Raw genomic sequence first — 25,525 nt, forward strand, 5'->3', positions numbered from 1 at the left:
CTGAAGAAAACTGAGTAAGATTTTCATCTCCTTTCAGGAGTCTCATGATCCACTCTTAAATCTTTTTCCATTACTATTTAATGGTACTATAATTACTGTTATTCTCCAGTGTTCAGAATAATCACAAAACAAATACAACCTTGATTATGCTCATATTATTATTTCTATTACAGGGGCAACAAGAGAATTTGAGCTTTACCAAAGGAACAAAGGAATGTGCATGTTCAAGAACCCCCGCCTAATCTAGAATGAGAATTTGTAGGTTATTCTAAACAGAAAAGACTGGAGAAAAGGGGCAAATCACAGAGGTTGCTATACCTTGTTTATATGCTCTGATTTCCTTACTTTAGAAGTCTGACATTTTTCTTTTGAAAAGACTCTTTCCTTCATGAAAATGGACACATAATATAAGACATAAAGATAGGATAATCAGCAGTCTTACTCTCTACAATTGGCTCCAAACTAATTGTATAGGACAAGTTCTTCTCTAAACCCCTTAAATATAGTTATCTCCTATGCTGCCAATCCAACATTTGTGATAGCCTTGATAGCTTATTCTCTGCTGCCAAACCTGCCTCCAGTCACACTTTTTTTTTGTTGCAACTAAGGAGTCACAGATTTATTTATCCCCTAAAACTGTGGGCTGTATTTATCCTCTAAAACTGAATAAGCATGTAGCAGTAGACCAAAGGCTCCTTTGTGGAGAAAGCATATAATCTCAAGACAGAAGGGTATCTCTTCTGCTCGATGCTGTTCACAGACAGCAGAGCAAAGCAAAATAAGTGTTTGATTCACTCTCTCACGCACTACACTATCAAGCGAGTCAGTTAATCAGAAAACCCGATTTAACCATTCTCAAGTGATTTCACTTAAACCGTGAAGTGTCATCCTCTTTTGGTATTTGCACTTTTCCCAGCAGTGACAATCCGTGCGGCAGAGGGGCTAGGTCTGAAATTCAGAGATGAAAGGTGCCAATGATGGGGATGAATTTTTCCAAGTTAACCTTTATCTTTAATTAGCGTCTTAATACTTTCTTTTCTGACACAGAAGAGCATGTCTCATATTTTGAAACATTTTTTAATACAGTCCAGAGTTCTCTTCCCCTGCAGAGCCAGTTCACCATATCCACTAACCTGACTGAGCACTTCTGGCAGCAGCTCCTCCTGGTGCAAAGAGGCTGGAGGCTGAGCTCCCAGGGCTGCCAATTCAGCATCAGGTGAACCTGTGGGAGATCTCACAACACTTTGGACAAAGCTCTGCAGATAAGACAAGCCCCAGGAGCTGCAGTTGGCCAACCCTGGTGTTAAGGAGATGTGCCAGCCTCTCACAGCAATTACAAAGTGTTAGCCCTGCCTTGCTGTGAGGGGTAATAGTTCAGCCACCAACACAAAAAAATATTGGCAAGATGTAGCTGCCTTTGTAGAATCAATTTAACTAAGATGGAAAGACAGAAGAGATGAACTACTTATGAGCAGTTGATTAACTTTTTAATCTGAATACAACTCTCAACAACAAACAAATCTTTTTATATTTCACATCAATGGTCCTCATATGAACCTATCATTTCAGAAGACGAGTCTTCCCTGTTTGAAAATTTCAGATTGGCAGGACTCAGGATTCACACTAAGAGGGCCATAGGTAATATCCTTTTACCATCTAGATTCACAGATTGCCAGTAAGAAATAACTGTGAAACTTATATTGCAAATTATTAGATTTACAGTCTTTGAAAACCTGTCAGGTTTTTTTCTCCCTTCTGACTTGAGTGCTAAACAGCAGAGGAGGTGCTATAAAACATCAAGAGTCTATCACACCCTCTATTCTGTGTATCTTCCTTCCCAGCAGTTTAGAAGGACATGCAGGACAAGTCTGAAAAGCCCATAAACCAAGTAAAATTGCTCCTAGCCCAATAAATTACCCTTTAATCAACAAAATTATTTACCTCCCCATCACATTTTATTTTTTTATTTGAGGAGTTAACCTATTACCTAAACCCAGGAGTAAAACAAATAAGGTCTGTTTCTTCAGATGGTCTGATCAAGCTAATATTGGATAATCAGAGGGCAAAGCCTAAAACCCAGCCTGAAAATCGCTAAGTCCTGAAAATGAGCTAACAGGATTTGCTTATTTAAGTTTGGAAGTCCAAGTGTGTAAAAGCTGGAGCACTTCACTAAATTCCCTCCCAGGTAAAAAGACCAAGTTGGTTCACTTGTGAGTAGGAATGATATGCAGCTGAGAAACCAAAGGTTTTCTACATGTTTCCTGTGGAGGCCTACCTTACAGCAAGATCAGTGAAAAAAAAAACACCTTTCAAATTCAGATTTGCAAAGGCGGCCCCATAAAGCTGGCAGAACAGCTTATGGCAAGCTCTGGTATTACACATTCTTTTTATCTTTAAGTTCATAAAATGTGTATCAACACCTCCTCTGACAGGGTCACTTTACTTGTTTTCGTGTATTTAGGATTTATATACTTTTCAGACTACTGAAAGTAATGTTTAATTAGATTTTACATTTTCTCTCACTTTGTACACACACAGGTACTTGACTACTGAAAGACAGACCTTGCCTCACATCCACAATTTAACAACAGCTATTGTCAAATTAATGTTTTCAGATGTTCTATTTTTGCATTTATCTTCTGCCAGAAAGGTTGTCTGGCATGGTAATAAATAAAGGAAAAAATTTACTCTAGCTGATATGTCATAGCAATCACAGCAAACAGAAGTCAGACTTTGAGAACATCATTATAAGCTGATCATATTTTTGAAATATTTAACAAAAAGTTCCTGGGTCTGCTTCAACAGCTGAACCTGAACTCAGTGAGGAAGTGACTGAACAGAATCAGACATTCTCATTAAGTAAAATTAGCCAAGTGCAATTTGCCTGGCTGGTTCCCTCTATGTATTAGCATTTATATTCAGTCAGTGATGAGCTTAATCAGGTTTTTTGAACAAAAAGGAAAGATCTCCTAAACCCCATAAACCTATCAGGTTTATTACTAACAGTTTGCACTTCCATTGTAAAAAGGCAGTTAAGAAACTGAAGAAAATTGCCTGTTCAGAATTGTATCTGAGTAGCTACCAGCAATCTTTCCTCCTAGCAGGAACATGACTTCACATATGTGCTGGCTGATTGCTGTCAGATTTACTGCAGACAAAAGGAGACATTTCATCAAAGGGCAAATGCCAGGAGGCTACAAAGAGCTGCCAAAAGGCCTCACTGGAAGGGACAGGTTTGCCCAAAAAACAGAAAGAGAAATGTGGTGGCATCTCAGGAGATAAGCATCAGCAACAAGGCTGATGTGACAAATAGAGCAGAAACAACCCCAGAGAGCCTGGTCCTGCTGGAGGGCACTTACCTGCAACAGCAGCAGCAGGTGAAGGTGAGAGGCAGCAAGAGCACCAGGATGTGGTAGGAAGGTGGCTGCTGAGGCTGACCACGTGTACTGATACCTCCATCAAATGTAACCCCACAGACCTTCTGAACATCAGAAAGGAAGCAAAAAACCTCTCAGATTTTAAGATGAGCTACGGAAAGTAGCACTGGTGAGAAACAAACAGGTTCCACACAAAAAGCTTGTTTTAAAAAATTCAACTTGGCAATGCCCCTGTCAGACAGCTGGGCACAAAGTATGTCCTAACACATGCTGAGAGCTTTGAATTTTTTTATACATTATGCCTCAGTGCACCCTGGCTTGCAAAGCATTGCAACAACAAAAGCTGGCCAAGGGAACAGCATTGTTGCAGCCCTTCCCACATGCACTGCACACCTACAAGGTATTAGGAAAAAAAAACAACTTAATGACAATCACCCCAGAATTATAGTTTGTAACATTGGTTATTCTCTTGAGGCAGATGACTGCTTTATCTGAGCACCATGAAATGAAGCTTTGACCCTCTGTTGTTTGCTCTTTTTTCCTTGGGTCCATGACTAACTGCTCTCTTTACAGCACGTTTCTATAGTGACCAACTGCTGAACTGATACTCAGTATATTTCCTTTTTCACCTGCCATATTTCAGATTTGAAAACTCAGAATGTTATTTAAACAATATTCCAAAAACTTACCCTCAGGCTGTAGTAAGATGGCACAGTGGATACTTCATCACTCTAACTTCCCCAGCTCTTGAAATAACAAATAAATGCACCGTTTATAGACGAAAGAAAATCTATCACAGCTCAGTAACAATTACTTGAGAAGCCAATATATAAGGGACTAGGAAGAAACTAATTCCCAATATCTCAGAGAAGTACCAGACTCCTCCTTTCAGGCAAGCATTTCATTTCTTCAGCAGCTTTTTTATTGTGCCTCAGTTGCATTAAGAGCACTTTGCCTCAAGTGTAGCCCCTTCCTAGAGAGTAACAACCAGAACAGGTTTTACAGAAGGATAAACCATTGTGTTCCCCAAAGAAGACAGGGGAGCCTATTTTTAAACCTGTCAATATGGCAATGAATCATCTTCCCAAGATAAAGACTAAAACATTAACAGGTGAATGCAGTAGGTAGAAGTAATGCAGAAAAAACATTTAAAACTCAGCTGGTTCAAGTTTTACACATGCAAATAAACTTTATGAGAGGGGAAACGAGATGTGAAGTACTGAGCAGGAAGATCAGGTGTATTTATCTTCCTGGAAGCAGGAAGATATTAAACTGTGCCTTCCACTAATTGCTGCTGCCAGTTATTGACAAAGTTGTCAATTATCCAGGATTATTTAAACTGATGATACCTGAAGAATTGAGGAGTTAGAAACACTTGGGACTAAAAGGGGAGACAGGAATGCGCTGCAGATGATAAATGGAGTGGATTGTAAGAAAAAGAGCAAAGAGGCAGTTTCAGAGGGTATAATTAAATATCCTTAATTAGCATATTACACTACTACAATGAAACCGACTTTCAAAGCTGGATTTTAGAAATCAAATATAACTGAGTGGATGAAAGACTAAGACCCTTCTATGCCATAAGACTGGCATAGAATTTATTCAGGTAACTTCTATTTTCCTAATGTTTAAATAACTTAATTATACTTTAAAATTGCACTGACTGCAGGTCTGCAAGCAGTCAGATATTAAATCACCATTAGATGGATTTTACTGAAATTGGTCAGACCATGCATTAGGGAAAGAGGACAGTGTTTGATTTCAATAGCTGAGTAATCATGTAGCTTAATGCATATGGATAAAGCAGGTACCAACATGTAAAAGTCATGCAGCAACTGGCACCACAGGGATTTTAAATTGGTCCAGGAATAAGAATTTATTTTGAGCAGGAATTTGTAAAGTGTTTTGAAATTTATGGAAGAAGCTTCTTACAATATCACAAAGCTCTGCTCTATTAAAATATATGCTGCTGGAGTAAGGGATATTTGCTACCACAATTTTTTCAATAGAATAAAAGACATTTTACTGTTGACAGTTGACAGGTTAGGATTTCAATACAAGACTTGCAGGAGCTAGGTCTAAATCACAGTTCTGGCATTGTTTGGTCACACAAGTTTCTTAGCTCTTCTCTACCTCTCTTTTGATACACAGTGGACCAGCAGTTCCTCCCTCCCAGGCATTTTATTACCAGGTTATTTAAATCCACAACCAAGGTATTAGGGATATAATTCTAAGACAGCACAAAAAACATTGACATAAGAGGCTGTCAGATATGATTCTATGATTCTATATGGCAACATCCCAGTGTTACTTATACAACCATTCTAAAATAATTTTACTCATACTGCATAAATTGTACGTTCCCAGCATGTAAAGGCTTTATTTGCCACACTATCAGGAATTCAAGTTACTTTAACTGATCAGGAAGAACAGATGCAGAATGGTAACTCAAGGTGTATAGAAAGGTGAAGAAGCCAAGTCAGAAGCCATCAAAGCTTAGGCAGAACATGTTGACAAGACAGAGAGGGCACTGAAAAACTAAATTGGCTATTTTAGGTGATCATCACTGAAAATGAATGTACTTCAGAGACTGTATCTGTCCACACAGCTCCTCCCTCAGACTGAGTCTGAAGTCACAGCAAAGTGTAATGAATACATGATTTAAACAGAGTATATAAGCTTTCAAAGAAATTTTTATAATGGCTGTTGCAGTATCCAATTCCAAATGTAATTTATAAATACAGAATTCCTTGGTCTTTTTATTGCTGTTTTCTACTTATGGTAAGAAGTTTAGGAAATAAGAGGAAAAACTCCCAACAACAAACCACCTACTCTTTTTCTTGGTTTGCTTTTCCTTAAATTTTCTGCAAGACACGGCACCCCTCTGCTGGGCAAGAGCAGATCTAACAACAGAGAGGGCAAACCAAAACTGATGGAACAGTAAAACAGAATCAGCTTGTGCTGACTGAAAAGATAAGTAAGGAAAGAGGACTGAGGCAATGTATGACTGCCCAAATGCCTGAGAAAATTAGGTGCAAACCATTAAACAAACATAATTCAGATTTTAGACTTACTTCCAGAAAGTAACATTTTTCATAGCATCTTTAAAATAAGTCACCTTGAAGGAACTGTCATCTTGACAAACACCAGCTCTTTAACTCCAAAAGCAACCGCTGCAATATTGAGGATAACAGGACATTGAAAGAGTTCCCTAAAGCAAAACATTTTTGCCCACGAAAAAGCTAAATTATGAGCAATGAAACCTGTACTGCATCAATATGGCAACCTTGTTTTCCAGGAGAATGTATGACAAACCTTAAGAATAGTTTATCTTTTTCCCTTCAGCCATTACTTTCTTTTTAACATGACAATACAGGACAATTTCAGACATCAACAGTGATGCAGAGGATAAAACAAAGTCCTACTGGAAACACGTGTGGAATCACACACATTTTTGGGAAATGTCAGTTAAATCTCACTCTAACCTCTGAAGCAGGATAAATAGAGAAGTTCAGCCTTTTTCTCACCAGCCCTGAAACTGGAGTTGTTGCCTGTTTTGTTTCAGACTTCTTGTTCTGTTCTACAAATGACTCTGCTCTGTTCTCTAGGGGTTGCAGTACTACTCATTTTTAGACCAAGGAAAGATTGTAAAGAACCAGCTGTTTAAAAGTAGCATTCTATGAAGAGACTTCTAGGACACAACGTTTTTCTTTGTTAAAAATATAAACACAAAACAAAGTTTGATAATACTTTTTGCCTCTTTTATTAAAACCAGTCATTACAGGTGACATACAGTTGGCAAAGATATATATGACCATATCTCTACTTTTAAGGAAACTATTACAAAGACTATTACAAAGTGATCCCATGTGTGCAATGACCAGGTTTTGCATTGGTTTTTCATACTGAAAACTGGTTTTCTTCCAGTTGTTCAGGTGATTCTACTTTCAGTTTGTCAGTGTGATCAACAACAGCACACTGGCTTCAAAAACATTTATTTTAGATATCTCTAAGTGCCCACAGTGAAAAGCTGCACACAGTACCTGCTGTGAGATACCAGAGAGAACAGTCACCTTTATGTCTCTGCCATCCAGATTTGTCCTTTTGTACCACTTCCTACACGGAAGGCTGTCACTCCAAACCTCTCACTTTGTTAATCAGTATTTGCTTCACTAAGAAAAATATTTCCTAAACCATTTGTTTAGAGACCAGGAAAAAGGACAAATCTTACCCACAGGAAACTCTCCAAGAGCAGAAGGAAGTCTGCAGTGACAGAAGCAGATACATAGATTCAGTTTTTTTAACCAAACCCACAGAAAAACTTCAATTATACAGCACCTGTATTAGCAAGGGGGTGAGGGGGGAAGAAGTATCTTCTTGTAGTCATTATCCACATTCTCAACAGCACTACATTAAGTAAGAAAGAGTATCAGTCCATATACCGAGATGCTTTTTCCTATTTCCTGCTCTTGTTTTAGGTCAGCTGGAAGCTTCTTTTTTCAGTTTTTCTAAAATCTCATCTGGTGTTGCTGATACCAAAATCTTCACCACTTTGTCACGTGATTTACCCCCCTGGTTTAGACAAACACAGAAAAAAACCTATCTTTCAGAAAATCACCCTTTAAGGTAAGAAAACAGCACTATTTATAAAATGCTCATAAACACATTAAGCAGTTTGCCCATGATTCAGGAAAAACAAGACTCACATCTTTTTGTCTCTACCTTTTCACAACACAGTGGTCCATTCCTTGGTCACCTTATGCTTTACCACTACTCTTTAAAATACTTCTACAACTACTCCATTAAACCAACAGATAAAAATAAAAGGCACCATTTTTCATTGTGCTCTTATGCTCATATACAATAAATGGAAATGGCTGGAAAGACTGACTTCAAGTACAATGAATTAATAAAACAAATTATTTATTCAGTGCAATTAATAAAACAAAGGGTTTCCACTCACTAAAGTTAAGACATGTAAATTTTAATACTGAGAAAGTCTTGAGGCCCAACTACAACCCAAGTGCTTACATATGCTCTTGCTTATGTGTGATAAATGTCAGAATCTTTTGATTCAAATACAGAAGTTATTTTTAAAAAGGTGAAAAGTTATTAATAAAATGCACATTCTCTGCAGAACACGAATTCTGTGAACTCACTTGACATGAAAACAAGAGAAGCTTTGAAGAACAAAGAAAACATGAACTAAAGATATTTGCAAAACATTATCATGCTAACTCTTCTGATTAAAAGATCTCGAGATCAGCCATAGTTCTTCCTACACTAAGTTTATTCTCAAAGAATCATTCCATTAACTCAACTAAACTTTTAAAAGTGTCTTTCAGACTGATCTTGGAGTAGCTCTCTGTACTCAATGTGTAAGTTTCAAACTCTTGAATTTCAAGTAGGGCAAAACTGAAAGGAAAAAAAGGAAGTACCTTCTCTAAAGTAACGTCACTCTTCTTCACTTCGAGCACCTTAGAGAGGTATCGACACAGCTCTGCATTTGCCTCCCCTTCTGAAGGAGGTGCAGCAATAGCTACACCTACTGCCTCAGTTGTCACATCTATAACGAACAGTTGGAGGATTTTATGCTCAAAATATTTAAAATATCTAATCGTAGTTTCCTCAAAATGAATGTTTATGCTTTCAAAAGCATTTTAATTTAAAACCAAGTAAATGTATGGATTAGCAGGTGATGGCATTTTCACATTTCAAAAACTCCCTTGACATTAGCAAGTACAAACAAATATAAACTCCTGACAATAGCAGCAGTAGCAGGGCGCAGTTTTGAGTTACCAGCCTCCTCACAACGGGGGCACCGCTCTGAGCTCCCCTCACCTGCCCGTTCTTGTGCAGCTGTTGTCCTGCTTGGCACACGACTCAAACCAGGTTACCCCTCCCACAAGCCGCTTGATAAATCAGTCTGCTCAGAGAGTTACACTGTCAGGAAATTCCCTGTGTTCCCAAGGGGCCTGGACACTGCCACAGCCCTTGGGTCCCGCACATACGGGGGATGTGAAAGCAATCCCAAAGCGTGCAGGAGCAAGCCCAGGGCTCTAGAGGGAGAACACGTTGTATTACATACAATTTTTAGGGCTTTAATTAAACCGCACAGACCCTTGAATAACAAACAGCCCGCACAAAACCACAGATGCCAAACGGAAGGATTTAGGATCAGGATTTACTCCGTGCTCACCGCGCCACCCAGCGCTATACAGGGGGGACGGAACGAGCTAATCCTGGAGAGCCGAACTCCTCCCTTTAGATTTCGGGTGGGATTTTGTGCGTTCCGTCCTTCCCTCCGGCCCTGTTCCTCAGGGTGCAGCGATGCCTGCCTGGCGCCCACAGACCCACCTGTGACGGCGCTGCAGCGGGCGCCGGGCTTGGCGCGCACCGCCACCCTCACGGAGCCGCCGCCCGCCGCCACCACCGGACCCGCGGCGGCACCCGGCTCCGCGGGACCCTTGGCGGCAGCTTTTCCCTGAAACAGAGGAACAGGCGCGGTCACCGCGGGCACCACCCGCCCCGGCCCCCCTTCCCTCTCCTGGCCCCGCCCGCACCTTCCCGGGCATGGCCCCGCCGCTCCGCACCGGCGCCGCCCGCACCCGCAGGAACCCGGAGAGGCTCGGCATGGCCGGGGCGGCCCTTCCGGCAACCGCGCCGGACCCGCCCCGAGGCGCCTGCGCGCTCCGCACGGCCTGGCCCGGCCCGGCCCTGTGCCCACAGCCACTGAACCCGCACGGCCCGGCCCGGCCCTGTGCCCACAGCGGCTGAACCCGCACGGCCCGGCCCGGCCCTGTGCCCACAGCGGCTGAACCGGCCCGGCCCGGCCCTGTGCCCACAGCCACTGAACCCGCACGGCCCGGCCCGGCATCGCCCTGTGCCCACAGCGGCTGAACCGGCACGGCCCGGCCCGGCATCACCCTGTGCCCGCAGCGGCTGAACCCGCACGGCCCGGCCCGGCATCACCCTGTGCCCGCAGCCACTGAACCCGCACGGCCCGGCCCGGCATCACCCTGTGCCCGCAGCGGCTGAACCCGCACGGCCCGGTCCCCATTCCCTGTCTCGGATGAAACAGGAGAGCGCTGGCGGAGCGCACAGAGCTGGACGTGTGACAGGCACTTGTTCCACACACAGCCTTCGGACACCCCAAACCTGCGTGACCTCCCGCTCTTCCCCCTTGAGAAAACAAATTTTCTTTTTTTTTTTTTTTTTTTCCTCCTGCATTCTCAAATTACTACTTTAGTATAATGTGGGGGAGTACAGGTCTTTGTACACGAAGCCATTCTGTTACTACACGGTACATACTGCAAGACACTGAATACTATATATACAGCAATTGCATCAAATTATTGGATGCAATCTGTAAAACTCGTTGCACACCGATAATCCTTAGGTTTATACTACTTTTTTTTAGTACTAGAATATCCAATGATAAAATAACACCATTACAAGTCTTGTATTCTCATTTTTACATTATACAGTTTTTATAGGCACATATGTATATACAGTGGCTATTTGCATAACCAGTTCTATATTCCAAAACAGCCCTTCTGAATTAAGAGAGATTCTGGAAAGATCTGTTTGTTGCTGAATTTGACTTAATATTTATTTCTTCAGTGCAGCTGCATATGTTCTCTGCAGTGCAAAGTCCATTAATTCTCCATGGCTCTTGGAAAAAGTCAAGATGATAGCAATATGATCAGCTTTGCTGATGTACTTCAAAAAAATACAGTAGCAATCCACGTCCATAGGGTCAATCCAAGGTCATTTTGGAAAGAAGTGCAAGATGGGACTACAGCAGCAGCTTTACTGTTCATTTAAGGACAGATTGGAGAAAACATACACAAGTTGTTCATAACAAGTAACGATTTTCCAGTTCAAAAAATGGATTTTACTACATGAGAAACAAAGGGGTGAAAACACAAAGTAATTAACCACAAGGTACTACTTAAAACAAACCTTTCAATATACAGAGTACTTATTCCACTTAACATTTCATTTAGAGGAAAAGCTAAATGACAATCTACCAATAGTGATGCAGAAAAAATAGCTTTTCTGGTACCCCTCAAACAAATTAGTTTTGTTTTTACACATTAAAGTAATTTAACAGAATTTTTAACTGCTGCCAATAGTGAGCTGAAGTCCACTGAGACACCAACACATTCCAGATCATCATGTGAAACTAAGTATAAAATATTATTTCTGGTATCTGTCCATCTTCTATTGATGTACCATTGTTGTTACCTGGTGAACTATAAAAGACAAAGCATGTTTTGCTAGCAGTAGGAGATTCGTGGATCACTTTCTTCAAACCTTTTGTTCCATAGTGGGAATCAGGACCCTGAAAAATATCACAAGAGATTAACAACAGAATGGAAGTGGGCAAAACCCAAAAATTGCTGATGGTCAAATACAACTGACTCGGGCTATTGTAGTAGTATAAAATTAATGTACCCATATTAAAAAATTATATACACAATCACAGGCAACAGAAGCAAGGGCCCTATGTCTAAATAATAAAAATATATTTCTTTGACAGCAGACTTAAACCAGTTGATTTTATCCAACTAGTAATAAATACTTTCTAGTATTTCTCTTCATCACACAGGTTGTCTGCATTCTCACTTAATTCCCTATACAGAAATCAGAGTTTGGTGGGTTGGAAAAAATACTGCACATTAAAAGTAGCTGAGGGAACAAAGGGAATGATATTTAGAAGAATATTGTAATTTTTTTGAGAAATAAATTTGTCCACAACACTAAGGGGAGACTTTCTAAGAACAAGTAATTCTTGCCTATTATTTAGCACTAGTATATAAAAAGAGATGAAAAAAAAGCTGTTTTCTTGAATTTAGCTAGTGATTAGACTATCCTTGATTAAAAAAAAAAATCAAACTTAAATTTTGATAGAAAGCTGCCAGATTACATTTTCTAGATAGTGCTTTTTTCCCCACACAGAACCAGTGACTTTCATTAGAACTCCTAACTCCTACATCAAGCAAAAAAGTAGGAAGGCACAAAGGATCCAGTTATGAATTCCATGCTGTGGCACAGAAGAGATGTAACAGTCTTACAAATCACAGTAAAGTTTTAACTACATCCTTCTTTAGCCCTAAACTTAAAATAAATTCAAGATCTAGAAGACACTTTCCCATCAGACGACTGATAAAATAATAACTCTTGCATCAAAGTAACACTTTCTTCTGTACTGTTAGACATTCTTACTTTCAAGGTTGCACAAGCTGTGTAGCAAACCGTGGGCAGAATCTCTATGGGCTCTTTGAACATAACTCTGAAGGTGCTGGCTGTTCCGTCACAGCTAAATCCAGTGTCGTTCTGTCCCAGAGTCTGGTTCTTCTCATAATCAATTATCTGAGAAAAGCAGGAACATTGTATTCTTATGTTTACAAGCGTGAGAAAGGCTCTGATTGTATGCACATGAGAAGGTTACAAGCCAACACTTGCCTACCCCAGCCAGTCTATCTGCAAGGACAGTGCAGTCTCAGCTGGGAAGGAGCTGTGATTTCCTGATACCACTGGAGCTGACACAGCAGCTCGGAACGATGGCTCTGAGTGTTACACGGGCTGTGGGCACTGCTCCAGCCAGGGCAAATCTCTGCTTGGGAGATGCACCGGAGCTCTCAGACCTTCAGCTCCTGACCTTCATATGCAACATCTAATCCTGTGCTTAGATTTGCTGATTTCTGTACATCTTCACAACCCACATGAGGGAATCTCATTTACTGCCTGTGGCTAGTTTAAAAAACAAGTTTTTACAGATAATGTAGGCAGTCAATGACACCTTCATAAAAGAAAACATGTTACGTTTTATACAACTTATTTTTAATTTTGTTTCACTATAAAAATTCTACTCAGATGACGCAATATTTATTTGCTTTCCATTTCAGTGGCAAGTAAGAATCACTAGTTTCAATGTAGTAATAGCAGATTCCTTCCCATTTTGGATTGCAATCCTGATTCTTGCTGCCCAATACCTCTTGCAGAAATTGGATATCAGAGCTTTAGAGCACAGCACTTCTTGTGATTACTGCACTAAAAAGAATCCTATCAGTTTTAATAGTTTCTTATTAACTTGCCATATAATTCTCAGTATTACCCATGCACGAAATGAAGCTCTATTCTAGGCAAAGTGTACTCTAGTTTCTTCCCTAGCCACAATCAATAGAAACATTAACAATTATAATGCTGAAGATTTAAGCCCTTTTCACACAACAGATATATTTGCAGTATACATTATCACTATTTTATATGGCACTATTTTATACTAAGTTTTAAATGTTTAGCTCTCTGGAGCTCTGCTAGTACTGATGCAGAGTCAAGAAGAAAGCTAGAGGTACAAGACTTAACTGTCAGAAAAGATTGTGACAAGGAAGTTTCAGATTCATCACTTATTAGGGATAATTCCAGGATAAAGAGAACCTATATAAGATGGATAGCCTCAATATGAACGATAAAGGTTTATTCAGCTTTTCAGTTTGAATCTTTGGAGGATTTTTTTCAAGTGAATCATTCCCATTTAATATGCATTGGTTTGCATTGAAAAAACCTGAATTCTTTTCAGATTAAATAAATCCAGCAAACATACTGAGGGGAACACACTGAATGCTTGCATCTGCTAACAAGAATTCAGCTGAGAGGTTCAAAAAAGGGTTTATGTGAAGTAAAAATCCTCAGGTATGTTTAGTATAGCTGCTAGGTTCCTGAGATCAACTCTTGTTCTAAAGATCCTGTCTAGTGCACTATGCTACTCATTTACACGGATGTATAGTTTGACAAAACCAAACTGAAGGTACTTCAAATAGAGGAATTTGCAGGTGAACTTTTCAAGTGAGCAATGTGGAAAAGCCAAATTTCTTCAAAAGTCATTCCAGATACATTCTGTTTGGAACATCATTAAGAAGAAAGGGACAACATTTTTTTCCTTAGGAGACAGACACAAAATCCCTATCCTTAAGTACAGAGTAGTCAGATAATAAAAATCATCAAATAGGAAGCAGAAGACAATTTGTCATTTAAACAGAATTTCCACTAATGAATTGAAAGAGCAATTCTAGCACACAGGCTGGAAGTCTAGAAAGATAGGGACAATAGAACTTCTGCCCCTATAGGAAGTCATAGACTATTTATTTCACAAAATTTCTCATGCACCTAATAAATCAATGTGACATGATAGTACCAGATTATGAAATACACAGCACAAGGTAAAACTGTGCCAGTTATGGAATCCTAATATCTTGTTAGAAAGCTTAGAATCAAAACAAAACTAATCTCTTCAAGAAAAATAATTCAAATAGACTGAAATCCCACACTCAAAAAGGAAAACAAAATATAGTGCTGGATCAATACTACTAGAAGACAACCCTGACGACAGCATGCTAAGGGATCTAACAGGCTACAGGAGCAGGAAATACAATTTTAGTGCTGTCTCCAATCACCTGCTGGGACCAGGCAAGGGTCACATCAGGAGACGAAGCAGGGAGACATTTTTAGATGCTATCACTGGCCACTTCATGAGCCTGCTAACCAATTGCTCAGCAGGAAGAAACGCAACCCTTGATTTGGTGAGCAGGATCAGATTCAAAATTTCATAATGGAAACACTATGTAACAGTGTCTATAATATACTTAGAGTCAACACTCCCACATGAACAAAAGCAAATCCCCCACAGCTGTCCTATATTTAAAAAAGAGGAAAGTGAGGAAGCTCGTTCAAAAGAAACTAAAAGGAACAATTACAAAAATCAAATCTTTGTAAGAAGTATGCAGGCTACTGAAGGACATAACATACCCAAGTAAAATATCAGTACATATTTCCTATTAGGAAAGGTTTGAGAAAGAGGGAAAAAGCTGGATTTTGGGAAACACCCACACTGAAAATGATTAAAGGACAGGAGAATACAGGAGAAAGGGAACAGAGTTCCATTGTGTTCTTTTGCCTAGTCACCCACTTACACCCACTTGTGACAAAACACAGCTTAGACTCCTGGCCTATCAATTGCTCCCTCCCAAATAAAGACAAAATCTTTTGCAAGTTCCTACAAGTGTACAAGCCTATTTAAACATAATATACTGTACCTGTATGTTAACTTGATAGTCTGTGGGTCCATGAATAGATCCATATAATCCAAATCCCACTATGGAAATTCTTCTGTTAACTGTGAACCTGGTAAGGCACAAGAAAGGAATTCAAACAACTGTGGTGAGTGTGTTACTTAATTTCAAGTAGGAAAAAGACTCCCACTGAAGACTAGGGAAGTAAACTGAGAATGACATTGCATTTTTTTTAAACAGCAATTTTTATTTAGATTTCAATACCAAGACAAATGCTTTGTCAGCTTTATAGGTTAAAGCTTTGCTAATTCTTCATGATATTCAGTATTACCAAACAAAACATAACCAGATTCTTTTCAGTATATCCAAAATAAAAACAGATTAAGACTTGGTATGTCAAAAAGAAATATACAGATAACACTCATTCTAGAATGCACCTAATCGTCCTGCACCACATTTTTTGCTAGTTTGTATTTTACGTATGTAATAGCCTAAGTTACTTTAAAAAAGGAAAAGATCAAAGGTGTGCAACGGAGCCAGCATGTCTGCTACTGTATCCTATACCAAAAAGTCAAAGTTGAATGATTCGTTCCCTTTCTCCCCACACATTTCTGTCTCTCCATCAAAGAGTTTCTCAAGTCCTACCTAATCCGATCGCTTGTTCCACTGTAGCCCCAGCGACTCTCCACCTGCTGGAACCTGTTAATGCTGCATTCTTTTCCTCGAAGGCAACACCTCGGTCGGTCAATATAATCTACTTTAGGTTTGGGATTGACAGTAAAGTGCAGAAAGAGATTTACCACTTCCCGATCCGACAAGATTCCAGATTGAGCAGGGCCTGTGAAAACATAAAACTTCTAAGATGATTTGAAGGATTACTCCAGCTGTTGTATTTAAACCACACGTATTCACAATAATATTCTCCAATGGCCAGAGCATAATCTGCAGAATGTTTTGCTTTCATTTGTGCATCATAACTCTTACTAGTACAATATTAGTAATAGAATTTAGTGTTAAGCATCCAAACACAGCACTGACAAATGGTCTAACAGTAAGACAAAGAACTCCAAAACTCACCAGCTGCAAACTCTTCAATTGTCATTAATGGAAAACGGATTAAGGAAAGAGCTCTTCCAAGGACTTTTTGTTTGTTCCCAAATGTCACAGGCAGTTGCTGTCTTTGACATTCTGCTTCTGCCCAGCGAACAACAGCTCCAAAGAGCCTACTTTCTCGAATACTGAGAGTGTCCCTCTCGAGAACTGCACATAATGTGTCTAAAAAGAAATGTTAGCAGCTTTAGATCAGTTTTCATCCAAGCCAGTAACAGTGCTACATTATGTCAGCTTAAAATACTAATTACATACTAAGAACATTCATAACAAGACTATTAGCTTTGTCTTATTATTGTGTATTCATATTACACATAATTTATCTTACATAAAAAGTAATCTCTCAATGACATGTAGATTTCAAACTAAAAAATAATTTTCCTGCTATGAAGACAGGACATGAGCTTTCTTCTTGATTCCTAAGAGTGTAACTAATCTCTGTAGTGATAGCAAATATCCTGAAGAATTTCCATTGCTAGGGTAAGATCAAAACTGAAAATGACCTAGCAGAGAATGCACACTACTAAAATACCAAGTTACTCCTGATGACACTAAAAAACCAAGTTACTCATGATGAGTGTCATATTCTCATCTGGGCAGCCACCTGCCCATCTGGATCAACTACAGCCACAAGCAGCAGTGGTACACAAAAAAACAGTTTAAAGATACATTAAAGTCATCTTAAGCATTGACATTTGCTATCCACAAAGCCTGAAGGTGAAACACAAGATCTGAGGCAAGTTACGTATTTAAAAAGCAACTTATCCTGTATTTATTACTTCTGGCCTTCTTTGAGTAAGAGGTATGTACAAATTATCACAGAATACAAGTCAAAAAATAAACGGGTTTTCATATTCTGAATCTTCTGTCTTTGGGAATTTTTATCTGCCTTGAATTTACGTAAAGCATGTTTACGTTTATAGAAAATAGCATATTGGAAAGTCAAAACAGATTCAGATTTACCAAGAATAAAGATCATTCAGTCTGAGTACAAATCCTACTGAACATGAGTTAACAATGGCTTTAAAATTTCTTTATGCAGTGAAACACCTTCCTTCATTCTGATTTTTTCCCACAATCTATCAGAATTGGAGTAAAAACTTAGATACATACAGTAGCAATGAAACTGAGTAAGCAAATTTACAAATGCAAGCTCTTGATAGAAGATTAAACAGAGAAACTCGCAGTTTATGTATGCACTTTTTAAAGCAGATTTCATTAATTGTACCTGATCTGTGCAACTTTGAATAGACAAGTACCATGCTGCAACACCTGTTGCACGTGAAAAGCAGGTATGGATGCCTCAGGGATGAGGCACACCCCTCAGCAAGTGAAAGCTTTGGCTCCAGAGAAGTGTGGGGTCACCACAGTGGGAGCCCTGGGACAGCATCACTACTCAAACAGGACACAGTGCAGTGGAACCCAGCTCAGGAGTGAGGCTAAAGGAAAGCACTGCAGGAGTGGATGGCCAGGAAGGGAAGAAGTGCTTGGGACTTGATGGGGAAAGGACAGATGGGGGAAGGAACTATCCTGGGGTACTGTCATTTCATGCTTAGGACACACAAAGTGACTCACCTATGTCGATATCTGTAAAGCCTTCTGCACTTATGGCATCCATAGTGCTTTTGTCTATTGTGTCGAGACAAAGACTAGCAAGCTGAGGTTCATCAAACAAACGAGCCTGGAAAGATAAAGAAATACATCTTAAGCATAAAGCTGACAAACTGCTGATCTTAAAAAGCAAGCCTTTTACCTCTAGTATAGACATAAATTAAAATAAGTTGATTTGTCTAAGTACTCTTTGTGTTTATACCTTGAAGAGCACTTAAAATCTCAAAGGAGTACATAATTAAGGAGAATTAGTAATTTCCCTCCAATTAGGAATTCTCTAGTAAATCAAAACTAAGCTTAAATTTACCTACTTGAGTAAGCAGCATAAAGGCATTATCTGCTCGGAGATGCTTTGTTAGGAAATCCACACAATGTGCTTCCAGGGCAGGGACTGCATACTTTTTAGCAGTGTATAAAGTAGTCATGACTGTTTCTGGACCAATTTGGACTTCATCTGAATAAAGAAACCTAAAAATCAATACACAAATACAGATCATAAAAACATATCTTTAGAGGGGCACCCAAACACAACAGTCTCTTTGCATTTAGAAAACAGGCCAAAGATTTGCACTGTGAACAATGCAACAGTTGACCTTATAGCAGTTTTGTAAATAAAGAAGGTAAGTTAAAAGGTTCAAGAAAGACTATTATGTTAGCCTAGTGGCATACATTTGTTTTGAATATGTATTACTCCCCAGGACTGATCTGGCTGTACTAGTTATACATAGCTCCCCAACTGTAAACAACAGCTGAGCTGCAGAATTACTTTACCTACGAATGCATGCTCCCAGTTCATCAGGAAAAGATCAATGCACAATCCTCTATGGCTGTACTCCTAAAATTCATTTACTGACAGTGAACACTGGCTTCCCCTCCATGAGGGAATAGTGTCAAGGACTTAAACTGTGAGAACATCCTATGCCAAAGTTACCCCTCTGTAGTAATTCAGAGAGGAAAGGGAGTACATTCTAGCAGATGACCTTGACTCTTCTATTCCTGCCACAGCAAAACACTCTGGCTTGTCTCCACTGCTTGAGGCAAGAAGATTGGTTGAGATTTTAGCATAAGCTGTGAACCAGAAGATAGGAGCCTCCACCAATACCAGGGAAAAAAAATTCCTGAGCAGTCGTTATTTGAGACTAGGCAAGGTAAGATTTATTTTAAGGTTCTGTAAGGAAAATAAAACTTTTTAAAAATAACTTTTCCTACAGGTGACATTTAAGATAATTTTACCAAAATTTCATCAGCCTTTCAGATAACAATCAAGAACAGTCTGTGATTTACAAAAAAACATTTGTCCCCAACACACACAGGTAATTAAACATAATAAACCAGGGCACACTAGCAAATGCAAGAATTCTACAATGAAAACCAAGTCTTTCCTCTATATTTCTCAATATTTGCTGTTCATAACATCCTGGAAATTAATGACACACAGAGAAAGTGTGTTTAGAAGGGTTTTTAAATGTAGCAATCAGCAGTTTGTATCTAACAAGAGAAACGTGTGAAAATAACAGACTCATTAAACTTCCTTGCAATATGGAGAAATTGAAGCAATATAAACCCAGAATTAAAGTTTCAACTGAAGTTCTTAATTGTTTATATTTCTTATATTCCAAGTAAACTCTAATTCTCAGTACTTGCTAACACACAACTAAATATGGTGTTCAACATAAAATTTGCTGCACAATACAGGTACATATTTACCATTAAAAGACTCCAGTCTACTCAGCCAGCTTGCATATCACTTTGGAGTTGTGAATGATACTCTAGATAATTTTTTTTAAACTGGATTTAAATTGAACAACATTTAAGAAGAATTAATTTAATTAAATGCTGATATTTTTAAAGTAAAAGTTTCATACAGTTCAACTAGAAGTGATTTATGAAAGCTAGGAACTATTATTAAGTGTTGATGAAAACGATGTGCTGACAAATTTAAGAAACAAAGATTACACAAGTACACTTTTGCATACTAAATTGACAAGGTCTTCATTAAAGCACTAGAACAGTGCATTTACATTTTGGTTCTAAGATTTAAAATAATCAGTTTAAAATGACATAACTTTTGCTGTGTGACTTCATAGAAGCTTAGAGTCCAAATAACAGACTGCAAAAAAAGCAATGCCATGCAAACTACACTATGTATTTTACTTAATTTAAAAAAAAAAAAAAAAGTTGGTTTTGGAACATAATTTTGGTTTTATTCCTTAAGTGAATCCAATCCAAAACCAATGAAGGGGCTCATCTGGCTTGTGCTTCACTCCCTGCTCTACCTTCTACAGAAGCAGGGTGCAGTCCTAGGTGTGTCTTCCCTGTAAAATTCCCCTGCTCACGTGAGCCAAGAGCTGTGTCTGTGTGAACTCTCCCCTCTGTGGCACGCCTGAACTAGCACAGCTTTATGTTTACACCACTGCTCCTCCACTGAACTCGGTGGGACTGATAATCCCTTCTCCTTCCCCCTTGCCTTCTTCCTTCCTCTCTTTCCCTTTGAGACAGAAACAACATAATTTTATTGGCGTCCAGGAAGGATGGGAAGCTGGGGGATGTATGTGTATAGTGGAAGAACATTTTTAGTGACCAGAACAAACAATTTTTCCAAGTGACCATTTAACATTCACTCTGTAGAAGCCTCCCATACATTTTATGCTCCCTTTCTTTACTCTCAGGTTAGCACTTCCTTCTCCCCTTGGTGAGCATCCTCTCAGCAGCTGAAATGTTTTTTGATGTTCATTTGCTATGTGTATTCAAAGATCCTGACTTAATTTCTAGCCAATATACCTCAAAGTGGAATTTGTAAACAGCAAAGAAATGTCCCGTGAAAAGTAACTCATTATCTGAGTGATTTACTAATGATAGATAAAAGAGGCCAGCAGTACAAGTTATCATTCCTGCCTCTTTCAGTCAACACCAGGAAAAGACCCCATGTTGTTTCCAGCATGGAAAAAGTCCAGTACTGGCATGTATTACACAAGTTCTCCATAGATACGTTTTTAACAAGGTATTGCAAAGTATATTTATCTCAATATAAGCTCAAAGAAGAACGTCCTAAAGAGCTGGCAGGGACAGCAAAGCTGAGATGTGTCAGCAGTCCCCAGCGTGGTGATATTCAGACAAGACACAAGCACAATCAGTTTACTGACGCACATCCCCTGGCCATTGCAGCCCTACCAACACAAGATGCTTTTGTTTGCTTCTAACAACATCTCTTCATTCACTTCAGCAGTCTTCAAATACCATCCTTCTTATCTTTCTTATCTAGAAATCTCTGTGTTTCTATTTTTACCCAAACTTCTCTTATTATATCCCCTTTTCACTGTCCAGCTTTTTTTTCCACATATATACAGACGAACACAGACATTTACTGTATGCACTGTCATTTACTTTTAACCTTTGAAACCAATTTGTCTGAAAGACACTTCCCACTACCTCTCGTTCCCCTGCACAAAAAAATCCACAAAGAACAATTCATTTGCTACAGAAAGCAACAGAATGACATTGCTGCTGCATGGGGGTTTGTTGGGTTTTGTGCACATCACTTGCTTTAACTCCTGTGCCCGTGATTACCTAAGGACCAGATGACTCTTCTAATTGTTCCTATCTCTTAGGCCTCAGCAAAACAAGAAAGTTGCCAAGACATTGGAGTTTTTCCTATTACAAAAAAACTTTGAGACACTACTTATTCATTTGCAGGCAATAATATTACTTGTTTCCCAAATGTTCATTACAGACAACTGTTTTGAATATTTTTTGCCTAGCAGAGTGGTTTCTTTGATAAAAACCTTAAGGTTATGCAGTTTAGTCATATTACCACATCACATCCTGAGGCACAAATAAACTATTAGTAATTGTTTCCATGAACACCATACATTTTATTTGTCACTACACTGAGTAGACAGAAATGGTAGGTAAAAACTTATCAGTTTTGTGAGCATGCAAACTAGCAGATCCTACTCTGCCTAAATTAGAAATCACTAACGCACTATATCCTTTTTGCTATCACTGCACTCCCAGTCTCACACGCAAATGGTCTGGGAGTAAAAATGAGCTGGTCACTGCCTTCTACTCCACGTTCCCTCTCTCCCAATTACAATGATTACAATGGGTATTATCATAGCAAAAAGATACAACAACTTATTATCATCGCTGACAAAGTGAATAGGAAGATGACTAAGACTTCAAAGTAAGTATCAAATTTCAAGGCAAGTATCAAATGGAACTAAAAGCTTGATAAAACAGCCTGTGTCCCTTCTTAGTTACCATTAGAAGATGGCTGGATAGTTGCAACACCAAGGGAACTCACTAATTCCCATCCTTTTACTTTAACAAACCAAAACACTGAATCCAAGAGCCCAACCAGACACCCACCGAGCGCTTCCCTAACCGGACAGTCAGCTGCCATGGGACTAGGGCACTTCTCTTGGGAAAACAACTTCTCTTGGGCAGGCTAAAGGGCAAGAAGGGACCCAAACACGTCGGAGGGGCGGTGTGACCTTGCGTGACCACAGGGTATTCCCGCGCCTTCCCTGCATCTCGCCCCAGGGACGGGCAGCAGGGACAGGCCGGGCTCTCTGTGGGGACAGGGCCGGGAGGGGCCGCGGAGCGAGGAGAAGGCCCCGGCGGCCAAGCGGGGCCGCGGCCGGAGCCCCCTGCGAGCGCGGCCGCCCCCGCCCCGCGCTGACCTGAGGAGCGCCAGGAAGGCGGCGGGCTCCACGTCGGGCAGCTCGATCTCGGCCGAGGTGGTGGCCATGCCGCCGTTGAACATCGCGTCAAACACGGCGCTGCCGGCCGCCAGCACGAACCGGTGGGCGGGGATGCGCTGCTGGCCGGGCCCGGGGGCCGCCGCCGCCGCCCCGCCGCGGGCGCTGCCCTTGCCCACCACGAAGTGCACGTCGCTGAGCAGCTCGTTGGAGAACAGGAAGGCGAAGCGCTCCCGCAGCGAGCCCTTGGTGGCCTGCCAGTTGTACAGCGGCTCTCGCTGCAGCACCGCGCCGGCCTCAGCGGCGGCGGCGGCAGCGGCGGCGACTCCCGCGGCGCTGGCGGGCGGCGTCTCCGCGGGCGCCCCCGGGCCGCCCCCCGCGGCCGCCATCGCCCTCGGGGCCGCGCCGGGCCAGGCCGCGCCGGGCGCTCCGTCAGCACCACCGGTACCGCCCCGGCGTCAGCGCGGGCCCCGCCCCGCCCCGCCCCGCCCCGCCCCGCGCACGCGCCGCTGCCCGCGCAGGCCCGGCCCGGACCCGCGCCGGGATGTGCCCGGGATCTGCCTCGGGACGTGCCCGGGGTGTGCCCGGGATGTGATTGGGATGTGCCCGGAATGTGCTCCGGGATGTGCCCGGGATGTGACTGGGATGTGTCCGGGATGTGCCCGGGGTGTACCTGGAGTGTGGTCAGGATGTGCCCCGGGATGTTCCCGGCATGTGCCCGGCATGTGCCCGGGATGTGCCCGGGTCTGCGCTCCTCGCCAGGCCCGTCAATGCGTCTGGGGCCGCCCTTGCTCAGGGAATGCGTTCCCGGGGCCGCGGAGAGGGAACAAGGGACGGGCAGGGCACAGAGCGGCGGGCACGGAGCTGATAACGCTGCCCGTGGGAGCGGTGAATTGCAGCGATTGTGCTTAGGCACGTGAAATGCAAATTCATTTTCATAACGCTGTGGTAACAGGGAGAACAAGGGCTGGTGACCTGATTAAAATATTTCTGAAGTGAAGTTGAAACATCGGCGGCTTTTAAGGCACATACACCATAGTCCTTCTGCACGTCCTGTGTGTCCTGACATCTCGTGTTTTAATTTCCGAGGAGTCAAAGCAGAAAGGCCGCCTGCACAATTCCCGCCCTTGGAGCAGGGCTGCGGGCAGGCGGATTAACCTTCGGGGGCTGTGCACTGCCGTGCTGGCTTTTCGGACAGAAAGGGGAAAGGAACAAGAGGTGTCTGCGTTTTCCCCGTCCTGTCAAACCGCTGCAGAACTGAGGCGATTCCTTTTGCCATCTGCTGGGGTTGTGCTGTAACCACAGCGGCGATTTCCACAGCAGCGCTCGGAGCTGTTTGTCACCGCTCCCGACTTGTCAGCATTTATGGAAGCGTGTGGCTAAAAGAGGAATAGAACATGTCACCGCTCTGCATTCAGGTTTATAATTAGGACCAAACTGAGACCAAGCAAATGTGGTCCGTTTCGCAGAACAAGTTTTTGAGAACCTTTAGCAAGATGGAAGCAATTTCAGCAGGGTAAACTATAGTGGGAAAGGGCACCAGAAGATATAGTGTACCAACCAGCAGCTAGCTTTGCACAGAGGCTATATTTAAAAATAAAACCGTACTGCTGACTTAGAAGAATGAAGGTATCATCTCTGCACTTTTCTTGTCCCAAGGTGGACAAAGAAGGGAAGGAAGGAGAGCCCCACATTCCTTCGATAGCTTAGGGACAGAGATGGGAAACACTGACACCTTGGGCACAAATGGATACTTTTCATTTTAATGAGACTTTTTTTTTTTTCCGTTAATGAGATGGCCTGGGTATTAATGAGCATTTCTGTCACTGCCGTCTTTTTGCTTTTATCATTCTGTGCTCACTCACAGGTTAGTATGTCAGCTGAGAGCCAACAGCCATGACTGCTCTGCTTAGAGAACCTTGTTTGCAAAAGGTGTCAGTAACACTCTAGAGGAAGTTAACAGGGATGGAGGAAGGCTGAGGAAAAAAAGGAAAGTATATCAGAGAAGTAAAAAGAGGTTGGCTGGGGCAGACAAAGTGTGTAAGACAGCTTCAGGGATGAGAAATCATCATAAGAAGGCAAAGCTATGCAACATAGGAATAAAATGGAAAGACCTGTGTGATGTTCTGAGAAAAAAAACAGAGAGAGAAAAAGAGGGGAAAGAAACAGAAATACAGTAAAATAAAACAAAAGTCTAAAAAAATAAAAACAGGAAAGGAGACAAAGACAAGGGAGAAAGGAAAGGAGAAATGTGACCAGGATGTCCATCTGATCTGTTTCACTAAATGCCAAATGCACTAATTGAAACAGTTTTGAAAGTGAGAACTAAGAAAATATTAGTAAAGTTTCCTTTTGACACTGAGCTTTTCTTCATGTAGACAATGAGTCTCAGACATATGTTTCACCTTGTAATCTTTGTGCTGGCTTCCTTGAAAAAATAAAACAAAAACAGCCAGCTTTTCTTTGGCATTCTCAGTGGGTGGATCACAGCCATTTTTAAATGTGATGTCATGGGATTGTATTTGCCAGTCTAGATCAGAAATAATACACAATGCTTTTCCCAAAAGGGCTACACATGAATGTCACTAAAATGTCATCCCATTATTTGCTTTCTTAGTGTGCTCAGGTTTTGTCTAGGAAATATAGCAGA

The 25,525-nt window shown here is 41.1% G+C and overlaps 2 protein-coding genes across 3 annotated transcripts; both read right to left on the bottom strand.

Annotated features, from left to right (window-relative positions):
- Positions 1 to 7,116: 7,116 nt before the first annotated feature.
- Positions 7,117 to 10,035, bottom strand: C13H15orf40 (chromosome 13 C15orf40 homolog). 2 transcript variants are annotated; one of them, XR_015806519.1, is made up of 4 exons: positions 9,941 to 10,035; positions 9,577 to 9,861; positions 8,816 to 8,943; positions 7,117 to 7,949 (listed from the first exon to the last, which is right to left on the bottom strand). XR_015806519.1 is itself a non-coding variant. In XM_014887712.2 (4 exons), the coding sequence occupies exons 1-4, from the start codon at positions 10,010 to 10,012 to the stop codon at positions 7,857 to 7,859; spliced, it is 420 nt and encodes a 139-aa protein (XP_014743198.2). In that variant the 5' UTR covers positions 10,013 to 10,035; the 3' UTR covers positions 7,117 to 7,856. The 2 variants fall into 2 exon arrangements, 1 of the variants encoding a protein (XP_014743198.2); XM_014887712.2 differs by having other exon boundaries at positions 9,735 to 9,861.
- An 800-nt stretch (positions 10,036 to 10,835) lies between these two features.
- Positions 10,836 to 23,313, bottom strand: BTBD1 (BTB domain containing 1). The gene is made up of 8 exons (XM_014887775.2): positions 22,858 to 23,313; positions 18,487 to 18,643; positions 18,140 to 18,245; positions 16,532 to 16,729; positions 16,100 to 16,292; positions 15,479 to 15,566; positions 12,609 to 12,755; positions 10,836 to 11,724 (listed from the first exon to the last, which is right to left on the bottom strand). Exons 1-8 carry the CDS (start codon positions 23,262 to 23,264, stop codon positions 11,566 to 11,568), a joined length of 1,455 nt encoding a protein of 484 aa, XP_014743261.2. The 5' UTR covers positions 23,265 to 23,313; the 3' UTR covers positions 10,836 to 11,565.
- Between the last annotated feature and the right edge of the window lie 2,212 nt (positions 23,314 to 25,525).

The sequence above is a fragment of the Sturnus vulgaris genome, chromosome 13, assembly GCF_052056855.1.
Source record: "Sturnus vulgaris isolate bStuVul1 chromosome 13, bStuVul1.hap1, whole genome shotgun sequence".
Taxonomy (NCBI): domain Eukaryota; kingdom Metazoa; phylum Chordata; class Aves; order Passeriformes; family Sturnidae; genus Sturnus; species Sturnus vulgaris.